General features: G+C 31.4%; 2 protein-coding genes across 8 annotated transcripts in view; one reads left to right on the top strand and one right to left on the bottom strand.

Moving 5' to 3' along the window:
- The window catches only part of LOC108756349 (probable ATP-dependent RNA helicase DDX23), a 9,519-nt gene extending 1,112 nt beyond the window's left edge, over positions 1-8,407 (top strand). The window contains exons 2-9 of one of the 2 annotated variants that reach the window (XM_018500093.1): positions 1,422-1,757; positions 2,726-3,148; positions 3,311-3,437; positions 3,555-3,678; positions 3,960-4,075; positions 4,494-4,754; positions 5,088-5,262; positions 7,988-8,407. In XM_018500093.1, the coding sequence (XP_018355595.1) occupies positions 1,422-1,757; positions 2,726-3,148; positions 3,311-3,437; positions 3,555-3,678; positions 3,960-4,075; positions 4,494-4,754; positions 5,088-5,262; positions 7,988-8,211 (1,786 nt within the window). In that variant the 3' untranslated portion in view covers positions 8,212-8,407. The remainder of the gene's footprint in view (positions 1-1,421; positions 1,758-2,725; positions 3,149-3,310; positions 3,438-3,554; positions 3,679-3,959; positions 4,076-4,493; positions 4,755-5,087; positions 5,263-7,987) is intronic. The other variant, XM_018500097.1, reaches the window with a different exon arrangement.
- Positions 8,408-8,415: 8 nt separating this feature from the next.
- Positions 8,416-11,855, bottom strand: part of LOC108756358 (prostatic acid phosphatase-like) — a 23,133-nt gene continuing 19,693 nt past the window's right edge. For 5 of the 6 annotated variants that reach the window (XM_018500105.1, XM_018500114.1, XM_018500107.1 and 2 more), the window contains 5 exons: positions 10,018-10,116; positions 9,704-9,943; positions 9,414-9,599; positions 8,959-9,294; positions 8,501-8,677 (listed from right to left, as the gene is read on the bottom strand). In XM_018500105.1, coding sequence (XP_018355607.1) covers positions 8,501-8,677; positions 8,959-9,294; positions 9,414-9,599; positions 9,704-9,943; positions 10,018-10,116 — 1,038 coding nt within the window. Of the gene's footprint in view, positions 8,678-8,958; positions 9,295-9,413; positions 9,600-9,703; positions 9,944-10,017; positions 10,117-11,855 lie in introns of all 6 variants that reach the window. The other variant, XM_018500101.1, reaches the window with a different exon arrangement.

Below are 11,855 nucleotides of genomic sequence, written 5' to 3' on the forward strand. Positions count from 1 at the left end.
TGTATCAGTCTAAAATAAAATCTAACTTCTACCTTAATAGGCGCTTCTCATATTTTGCTGATTTATTCATATGAAGAATCCTATTTTTAACCTTAATTATTGTTAAAACAATAAATAACAATAAATAAAAGGCAAAGTAAGAGTCAACACATTTCTTTAAAAAGTCATATATTTAAATACAAATACAGAAAAGTAAAATAGAATAAAAAAATATATAATAAAAAATAAAAATAAAATACAAAATAATTAAATATAAATAAATAAATATATTCCTCTTCACACGGAGAAATTCAGGCGTTTCAATAAAAACGACATCAGAGTATCTTTTTACAGTCCTAATAAAATGGGTCAATATATAAAAGTACAAAAGAATATTTGTCCCCATACATCGAAGAGCAAGGTAGTCTATAAAATATCGTGTAACAATTATGATGCGTCGTATGTTGGACAGACGGACAGACAATTGAAAACAGAATTACAGAATCGTAATCATATTAGACATAACACTTCTGTCCGTTCTGTCATCACGGAGCATAGACTACAGTTTGATCATGATTTCCAATGGGATAAGGTTAAAAGTTTAGATGAAGAGCCTTGTTATAGGAAACGCTTAATTTCCGAGATGCTCAACATTAAGAAGCAGAAAAACAGTTTGAATTTACAAACGGACACTAAAGGTCTTCACAAGGTATATTTACCCATTATAAATAAAGTTTGACTTTGTTGACGGTCCGTCTCTTCTCTCAGTCCGTGGTGATCCGCATCAGTGAGCGTATAATAATCAAGCATAATAATCGATATACAATGTCCGTCTTACATATTTGCGTTCCACTTGTCTTTATATATTCTAATGATTTTTTTTTATACTTATATGGACACACTTGTTTGAATAATTTACATATGATTTTTGGTGAGTTTTTATTTCTTATTAGAATTCCGGTATGTTAATTTATTTGCGTTTATTTTTTCGTAAGAAATCTTTTCTCTTTTTTATCAACTAGAACTTTTCTAAGAGATATGATACATTTTTTATTGATCAATCGTACGTAAATAATGTCGAGTTCTATACATCGAGACCCACCCGTACTGCGAATATTATGAATTTGTGAACATTTGCGATAATTATTTTATACTACCTTTTTTTCGATATGTTTAACGTCTGAAGAGAGCTCAATCCGGTAGCCGAAACTTGTAACTGAGTTTTTAATTATTTTGTATTTTGTTTTTATTTTTATTATTTTTTATTATATATTTTTTTATTCTATTTTATTTTTCTGTATTTGTATTTTATTCTTTTAATTGTATGACTTTTTAAAAGAAATGTATTGACTCTTACTTTGCTCTTTATTTATTGTTATTTATTTTGTATAAGAAGAGTCCTTCAATTTTGCTAATTGTTAAAACAATATATTTTTCATTAGTAGAAGGAGAGAAAGCCAACGCTCGCGTGATGAGGACATTAAAGACAAGGATAAAGAGAAAGAAATGGAGGCGATTAAAGAACGGTATTTAGGTCTGGTGAAAAAGAAGCGGCGAGTTAGAAGACTGAATGATAGAAAATTTGTTTTTGACTGGGATACTTCAGAAGATACTTCTGTGGATTATAACAGTATTTACAAAGAGAGACATCAAATGCAATTTTTTGGTAGAGGCAACCTTGCAGGCATCGATATTAAAGCACAGAAGCGAGATCAGAGCAAGTTTTACGGCGAATTATTAGAGAAGAGACGCACAGAGGCTGAGAAGGAACAAGAGAAGTAAGTATTGTCATTGACTATATGACTAGTATTTCCTTTTAATTGTATTTACAACATATAGAATTTCGTTATCTGAGTAGATTTACAGATAATATTTTATGATATAGAATATTCTATTTTACTTTCCCCAGACTAGTGAAATGTATGTCTATATCCTATCTTTTTTTCTTCAATCTTTTTCAATGTTTCTTTAACCATTAATTAATATGTACATAATGATATAATTTATACTTATAATTTATAATTCTGAAAACTTAAACTATCATTTTCTGATAATACTTTATTTAATTAAGTAGTATGCTTTTAGTTATAAATAAATTAAAATAAAAAGAACATGATTTTCCTCGAATTAATTGGACTGAACATTATTAAAATAATGTTAGAAGACTAGAAATTTAAACAAATATTATTAATTTACAATATATAATTTATTAAGAATCTTTTTATATGCTTGTTTTTTACTTTAAAAATCTTGAATATATAAAAATATTAAAGTTTTTTTTTTACAAGGGAACGGACTCAAATATCTTCCTCTGATAATTTTGATGAGCTCACATTATTTTAAATTTGTTAACTTTAGGACCTACTGATAACAAATTAGACACTTCTATACAGAAACTTGTGTGCCATTTAATGTCTCTATATAATAATGATCTTTACACTAACTATCTTGAATATATTCTATTTCACAAGGTAGTAGTCTTCATAACAAATCACAAATCAAGTAATTTAATAATATTTATTCATTCCCAACTTCTATATGATACCTGACTTCAAACCTCCTTTTTATATATCTTTAAATAAATATTGATAAGAAATTAGTTAGTCTCAATAAAAATTTTTTATATTAATATAATTTCTTGATTAAAATAAAATTGTATTTTATAATTAATTTTGTGTTATATTGTTATTATTACTACTTATGAGCATTATTTGTTATAAATTATGTATTTTTGCTCAATTTTAAGAATGAGATTGAAGAAAGTGAAACGAAAAGAGGAGAAACAAAAGTGGGATGATCGACACTGGTCCGAAAAGGCTTTGAATGAGATGACCGAACGTGACTGGCGTATCTTCAGAGAAGACTACAATATCACGATAAAGGGTGGTCGCATTCCTGATCCTATCCGCTCCTGGAAGGAATCTGGCTTCCCAAAGGAGATCCTAGATATCATTGATAAAGTTGGTTATAAGGACCTAACGCCCATTCAACGACAGGCTATTCCTATTGGTCTGCAGAATCGTGATATCATCGGCGTCGCTGAAACTGGTTCGGGAAAGACTCTAGCTTTTTTGATTCCTTTGCTACTATGGATTACTAGTTTGCCGAAAATTGAGAGGCTCGAAGAAGCGGACCAAGGACCTTACAGCATTATTTTGGCGCCTACCCGGTATCAATTATTTTTTTAATTATTTTGTTTTTATTATATTTTTATTTGTTTAAAATTGCAAGTATTAGTTAATATTATTGTTCGATTAATCATCTAAATTTTATGAAGAACATTTTGATTCATATAAATACATATTTGCATTGTATTGTGTTTATATTACAGTGAGTTAGCACAACAAATAGAAGAAGAGACCAACAAATTTGGTCAGCCGTTAGGCATTCGAACTGTTGTGGTGGTCGGTGGTTTATCAAGGGAGGAACAAGGTTTCAGATTACGAATGGGTTGTGAGGTAGTTTCTGCTATGTATCATTATTACTAATTTCAACCATTTCCGTAAAAAATTGTGAAATTGATTAAAACTGAAAGTCTATAACTAAAATATTCAATTAAAAATTTTTTCTTTTAGATTGTTATTGCTACACCTGGCCGATTGATAGATGTTTTAGAAAATCGATATCTCGTGCTGAATCAGTGCACTTATATCGTATTAGATGAAGCCGATAGAATGATAGACATGGGTTTTGAGCCAGGTACTTTAAAGATTTATAACAAGCTCTTTTCTACAATTTCAAAAAAATTGAAATTTGCTTATTATTTATATTGATTTGATTTATCAATATTCTTACTTCTTTCAAAAGACACTGCATTTTTTCGTTATTTGTATAATTAATAAAATTGTGCTTTTTTTACAAATATTATGTTAATTGGACAGATTTTACGTTATTTACTATTTTTTTTATAGAAGAGTCTTGTTATACAATATATTATACACGCGCGCATGCATTAAATAAAAAATAATGAATTCTTTTAGATGTTCAGAAAATTCTGGAATATATGCCTGTCACAAATTTGAAACCGGATAATGAAGACGCAGAAAATGAGGAAAAGCTTTTGGCCAACTACAATACAAAGAAGAAATACAGACAAGTACGAGAAGTTTTTAAATTTGTAATATTTGTTTAGTAGTTTTTATTCATTAGATCAGGACTTCCCAAACTTGTGTGAATTTTTTATGACAAATATCCATGACTTAGCTAGCTCTAACAAATGTGGAAAAAGAAAGAGAAGAATAAATTATTCATTATTTTTTTTATTTAGAAATCTTTATTAAATATAATTTTGTAAATTTATTTCTCAAATACATGAAATGAAATATGTATTTGAAATGGAAGTGATTTGCGATCAAGTAAATTCAATATTTTGCGTCTAGTATTTCTAAGATGATCGCCTTTCTTTTAAGAAAATCTTACCATCTTGTCATTTGTATTTTATGTTTACTAAGAATCAAAAGGCGATTGAGATTTATGTGATTAATTTGTAATTAATGATTACTTTTGACTTCTAGACGGTGATGTTCACTGCCACAATGCCACCGGCTGTGGAACGACTTGCTAGGACTTACCTGAGGAGGCCGGCTGTAGTGTATATTGGCAGCGTCGGTAAACCGACAGAACGCACTGAACAGATAGTTCATATAATGGGTGAAGCTGACAAACGAAAGAAACTTATGGAGATACTCAGTAGAGGTGTCGAGCCGCCTGTCATCATATTTGTCAATCAAAAGAAGGGTGCGGACGTTTTAGCGAGAGGCTTGGAAAAATTAGGAGTACGTAACTTAAATTTGAAAGTGATAAATACAATTATTTGTGAATTTACATTGAATAGCGTAACTCAATTATTTTTAATATGATTGGTCCTTACCTTTAATTGGTTCTTAACTAAAGATCTAAATGTAAAAATCCGAACAAAGTATCACTGAGTGCCGAGTTGTTTTGTCTGCTGAGCACTGTCATTGTGACGAATTTTGTTTCAATTTTATAGCATTTCATTTGTCATTGAACATGAAATTTTATGACGAGATTATTCGGGATTGTAAAAGTGTAGAAACTGTAAAATAAGATCTAAAGATCTAATAGATTTTTGCTTTGTTCTATTCTAGTACAACGCTTGTACGCTACACGGTGGTAAAGGCCAGGAACAGCGAGAGTATGCTCTGGCATCTCTGAAAAGCGGAAGCAAGGATATCCTGGTGGCCACTGACGTTGCAGGACGAGGTATCGATATTAAGGATGTATCGATGGTGATTAATTATGATATGGCTAAAACCATTGAGGGTAAGTTACATAATTCATCTTTATCATTCCTTCGTATAATTATTAGAGCCCGAACGTTCACGATCCCAACGTTGATGCGCGCGCGGAAAAAACTTATGTGTATTTATATTAAATTAATTGAATAAGCCATATACAGCCGAAATATTCTTATTTTACTAAAAAAAAACTCCTTGGCTTTTCGATCCCTCTCAAGACAGTCATAGTGCCAAATTATTAGCTGATTAATGAAAATCTTTCGGGGATCAGAGGCTTGCTTTATTCTTTTTCTTCTCAGGAAATATGTTAAATTCAGTTAAATTAATCTGGAGTCAATTGATTATTCTCGCATCATGAAGCCAGAGACTCCGAAGGCCAAAATGTTGCTATCACTTTAGCAAACATTTGATTTACTTATGCGCGTAGCAGTTCTCCGCGCACACTCTGTGATGTACACAAATATTCGTACCCTAATAATTATTAATGTTGGGACTGAAGTATTTAGTTTTTTTCAGCAAGAATTAAAAATCAAAATTATAATTTATTTTTAAAAAGTTATTTTTAAAAACGTAATTTCTCAATAAAGATGAAAGTTTTCTAATGAACAGTAAGCTATGATTTATTATTTTATTTATTCGTATTAAAATTGAAAGCTATAAAGGCTCAACGAACTATTTAATTCAATACAATTCGTATAAAGGCTAAATGAGCCAAGCTCGTTGTCTGCGCAATAAAAAATATATTGTTACAAAGTATCAAAATCTTCCAAACGTTTCGGTTCTTTACTTCACCATCTTCAGTTTATATAACACTTACATTCAATGTGTTTTTACAATATTTCATCTATTCCACATCGTAGATTACATAAAATTTATGTTATCGCAACAACTTCAAGCCAGAATGCATTAGGAGTGATTCTTTCCAAATCGAATGAACATTCTATTACAGTGGTGATTCTTTCCAAATCGTGTGAACATTCTATTGCAATTCTGATGATATTGGCTGTATGGATATGGAATACAGAGGAATTAAAACAATTGAAAGATTTGAACTTTTAATTCTTTACTGTCAAATTTTTTAGAATTGCCGAAACGACAGGACGAACGTTTACATGTCGACAGATTGTTTGACAAATTCGGAATGACACAAAGGCAATGAAAAAGACAAGACAAAACAACAAATTTAAAGAATTGAGAACATCTAATACCGATACAGATGCCTTTTTATTTGAGATACGTTGACGACATTTTTTTGGCCGCGCCGATGAACTCACTTGACGATATTTTAAGAACTTTCAATGTGTTACACGAAAGATTACATTTCACTATGGAAGTTGGTGAGAGCAATAGGTTAAATTTTTTTGACATAACTGCCATTTTAAGTGATAACAAACAAAACTATCCTTTGACTTATATAAAAAAACCTTTTCCGGCAGATATTTGAATTTTTACTCTCTTTATCACATAACCGAGGAGTGGTGTATGGTATCGTAGATAAGATAATTCTCCTGTTTGATCCATCCTCTTTCACACGAAAAATGTCATAGAAGCAATAGATTTGTTGATTGATAATTGTTATCCGTTATCCTTTATATTTTCGACAATTAGATATAGACAATTAAATATTTGTTTTATAAAAAAAATAAGCGATTAAATAACAAATCTAATAAGGAACGTATGATTAAAGAAAAACGTTTCCTTTTATAAAGGACATCTCAGAGAAATTTTCAACCATTACTAAAAAATATATTGAGATCGGCAATTCCGAATATATTAAAAAGTTTTTTCAAAACTGGAAAAGACTCTTGTTGAAATTATGTTTCACAGCGATGTCGTTTATAAAATTTCTTGTCAGAATTATCACGCTACGTACGTCGGCCAAACTAAACGATAGCTGAACACACGAGTCGATGAGCATAATTCTGACATAAGAAAGAAATGTGGCTCGCCATTAGTGATTTCTATGCATAAATAATAGCCATGGATAAGTAATAATGATTTTGATTGGAAGGAAGTTCAGATTTTGGATAGTGAAAAGCATTACAATGAAAGACTAACTTCTGAAATGATTCATATAATTAAACAAAAAAATGGATTGTACAAACAAAATGATACCGAATTTCTTTCAGAAGTATATATTCCTATTATAGATGTATTATCCAATAAGTGACGGTATTATGTTCTCCGTCCTGATTAGTTCACCTCCTCTTTAAATTCGTTGTCCTTCTTTAAATTCTGGTCTTGTTTTTTCCGTTGCCTTTGTGTTATTCCGAATTTGTCAAACAACCTGTCGATATGTAAACGTTCGTTCTGTCGGTTCAATAATTCTAAAAAATTTGGAAATAAAGAATTAAAAATTGTAATCTTTTTTATTGTTTTAATTTCTCTGTATTCCGTATTCATATAGCCAATACCATCAGAATTACAATAGAATGTTCACTCGATTTGGAAAGAATCACCACTGCAATAGAATATTCACTTGACTTGGAAAGAATCACCACTTCTAATGCGTTTTGGCTTGAAGTTATTGCGACAAGTTTTATGTAATCTATGAATACAAAATATTGTAAGAACACATTGAATGTAAATATTGTATCCACTGAAGATGCTTCAGTAAAGATCCGAAACGTTTGGAAGATTTTGATCATTTGTAACAATATATTTTTTATTGCACAGACGTGCTTGGTTCACTTTAGCCCTTATACGAATTGTATTTATTTGTATTCTTATTTATTTATTATTTTTTACAGATTACACGCATAGAATTGGTCGAACTGGACGCGCAGGCAAGGCTGGTCTTGCAATTTCCTTTTGCACGAAAGATGATAGCCATTTGTTTTATGATCTTAAACAAACGATACTCGCTAGCCCAATATCTACCTGTCCGCCGGAGCTGCTTAATCATCCAGATGCTCAACATAAACCGGGGACGGTAGTTACGAAGAAGCGACGAGAAGAGAAGATCTTTGCTTAATCCCTCTTCGTGGCAGGCACTTTGTGATTCACAAGTTCAATATCTTTAATTGAAGAAGGAAAGAGAAAAGAGGGAGGGAGGGAGAAAGAAGGAGAGAGCAATTCTTTGTTTGAGCCTGAAGAGATGAGCATTTAAGGATTTTATTATATCTCATAAATTAATAATAAATTGGATTCCCAAAAACAAAACAACAAAAGTGATTTATCAATGATGGAAATAGCGATTTACAGTATGTATACAATAAAATTATTTGAATTGTAACATGACTAGTACATAACAATTTCTATAATTATGGAGGTGGCGGTGATGGAGTTGTATAGTTATTATTGACCTTGCACTCTTCCTCCCAATTATCTGGTATTATTGGCTTCATGATCTCCATGAACTTGTCAAGAGGACATACAATGTTGCATCCAGGTATTTTCATCGGATATGGATCGTGAGCTGTCGTATTTCTTAGAAATATCTGCAGCACACACACAGGGACATTTTTATTATTCAAAAATACTAAGAATTATTATTAACCAAATCAATGAAATTCGAGATACTATCAGAAAAAAGTCACAAATATAAAAAATTTTCATAGAATTTATACATTTTCTATTACCATTGTATGAATCTGTTTAAAAAAACCTATCAATGTCTGAAATATAATCAAGCCTTAATACTTTCAAATTCTTTCCATTTTGAATAATTCTGAAGTATTTAGAAATTCTGACTGAATTGCTTTGAAAAATTAATACTTACCTGAATGTTCCATTCACCTTCGTCCTCGTGCAACTCTATCATCGTCATGATGTTATAATAGGGCATTTGATTATACCAAATGTGCATGGTGTCTAGCAGAGTGACGATAGTGTGATCGTGACCTATATACATAAACATTTTTCTTTCTTTAGGCTGTAGAGTACCTCTCCTTTTCGCTAACATATCATTGGTGAATTTCTTCAGCATGGGGCCACCCTTTAATCTGCGGAAGTCATCGCGATATGTATTAAGTTGCAGCTCAAATAAGGTCAAAGGTATTAATTTATCAGGGTAATAATTCTTTGTCCATTCTGGCAAAGTCAAATTCATCTGTTCCTGTAACATTTTAGATAATTAAATTTTTTTTTTTTTTTTAAACTAAGTTACACATATGCAACTCGTTTTAAGGAATAGTTCTGTCATATCAGTTATTTAAAAAAGATTAGATAGTCTACCTCAGCTGATAACGTAGAATATAGTGAACTAACATCGTCAACAGTTGTAATCGACATGCCTGTGAAATTCGAGAGCTCTGCAAACAATTGCTTATTATCCTCGTGCAATTTCCGGACTTCCGGCAAGTCGTTTGCTGAAGAGCGCAGTTGTGTATATCTTGGACACATGTTCCATATTAACATAAGCTGAAAAATTTATGAGTTATTTACAGCAAAAGTAAGTTTCAACTATATTGAATTGTGTGACACAAATCGATTTATCTGAGCAAATATTTACAGAAGTGCTTTACCGTATCGTCTTGACGTTCCTGATAGGACAGTGTAACTGGTTGCCAAGGTAGATCAGATTTAAACATCTGCTTCTTGCTAGGTTTCCACAAAGCAGCAGACTCCAGCTCGCCCGACATTTTCGTACGATCCACATCGGTAGTCTGCAGATAAAATATATTGGGATGATACATCGAGCCTAGAAAGCAATTATAACGCCTTCGCAGAAATAATCCTTGATCGTATTGGTTCCATCTTCCTTCCTAGTTTAATTAATTATAGTTAAGTTTGATTCGTAAAAGAAATTTGTTTAAAAAGCAAGAAGTATAATATTTACCTTTGTTAGCTGACCCCAACCATAGGGCTCCATACTGTCATTAATATGAGGGTCATTTGGGTAGGTATCCACAGGTGCCCTGTCTCCATGTCTTATTACCTAAAAACAGGAAGACATATATAATGCAACATTAATTTTATTCTTAAAAGCAAGTCGATAGTATAATGATCGATCTAATCATTTTCACAAAGGATACTCAATAACTTTTGACTTTGAAGAATCTGTTTGATTATTAAATATATTACACGCAATGAACGACAAAGATAACATAATGAAATTCAATGAAGACAGAAGATAATTTTAGCATTCCGCAGCTCAAAAATCAGTAAAATTGAGCTACGAATTGATCTATTCCTAATAAATGGTAATGAATAATAATTCAAATTAATACTATTAATATTATGGGCTGTTAGGTTTCGCTAGATATTATTCTATGTTAATTAATCTTCTCTTTATTTTAACATTTATAAATCATAATTTAATATTCGATGCGTTTTTGCATGAAAAAAAGATAATCTGGGGAGTGCGTTCTCGACATAAAACGCATCATGATGGTGGATTATTATATTAGTATACAATAATATATATGTAACATAATATGTACATTGTATATAATATTACTATTGTATTCCCATACCAGCACAGTATTTGCAGCAAATATGTAAAATTTATGCAATATTACTGCAACGTGCAATGTTAATTGCTATAGAGTGTTGCTGAAACTTTTGTGCAACTTTGTGTTGAAGAGATTAATATAATGTTATTATATTATTTTATAATATATTATTTTTAATTGTTAGAGTTAAAAGTATTTAACATCAAACTTTGAAGATTGACTTCCAAATTTAAAAACTCGTAATTAATTAAGATGAAATAAACTAATTATAATATAAAATAAACAATTTTCAAAGCTTCAAGTTATTTGTTCCGACTTCTTCGCCATAGTATTCATTTTTTTTCTTTAAAGCTCTTTAATGGCTTTTGCACACTAGACGACTAGACGCGGAAACGCTTGTCGCGCGGCAAAATGCGATGCGGTAACCAATGGGCGCATTCAAGTTGACAAAACGGCTAGCCTGCTCGCCGAGTAAATGAACATAATTGGTTCTTATTTTATAGATCCAACCAATCATATTCAATCGTTCGGTGAGCATACCTAGCCGCTTTGCCGTCTTGAACTCGCCCATTGAATATGTAGGAACTATAAGCTTATTGGCTATAGCGTCACATTTTATCGCGCGGTAAGCGTTTCCGCGTCCAGCAGGCCTATTCTCTCAACGTAAATTTCGTTATCACGAAACGCTGCTGCGCAGCTCTTTCATTATGGTAAAAAAGCTGCGCAGTGGCGTTATAATAATAACAAAATTTGCATTAAAAGTTACAGAATAGGTCTGTTGGGCTTCTACTCTCGAAAAATATTGCATACGAAAAGTTAAGAAAATACTATAGTTACAGGTATGTACGCGTTACATATACTAGCATTTGCCTAGTTTTTCGTATGCGATACTTATCAAGAATAGGGGCCCAGTGTGTAGAAATCATTGTAGTTGCATTCTGCAGAAAGTTTATTTTGCAACTATTGGAAGTTCATCACGCTGATTGGATTATACTTTTAGATCTAGATGAAGAATGGTTCTATCTTAGCAGATAATCATAAAGAGGTTGTAAAACTATTGTTTTCTGCATTATCAAAAGGATTTCCGATTCATTTAAGAGTCATAGTACCATAAATATTCGTTCCGAATTACACGTGATCGAAGCGTATAGAACATAAACGCATAAACTGCCTCAAGTCAAAATAGAAGCAGTGAAAAGTTAATGCACTGAAAAGAGGGCCT

This window comes from Trachymyrmex septentrionalis, unplaced genomic scaffold (genome assembly GCF_001594115.1).
Source record: "Trachymyrmex septentrionalis isolate Tsep2-gDNA-1 unplaced genomic scaffold, Tsep1.0 scaffold126, whole genome shotgun sequence".
NCBI lineage: Eukaryota > Metazoa > Arthropoda > Insecta > Hymenoptera > Formicidae > Trachymyrmex > Trachymyrmex septentrionalis.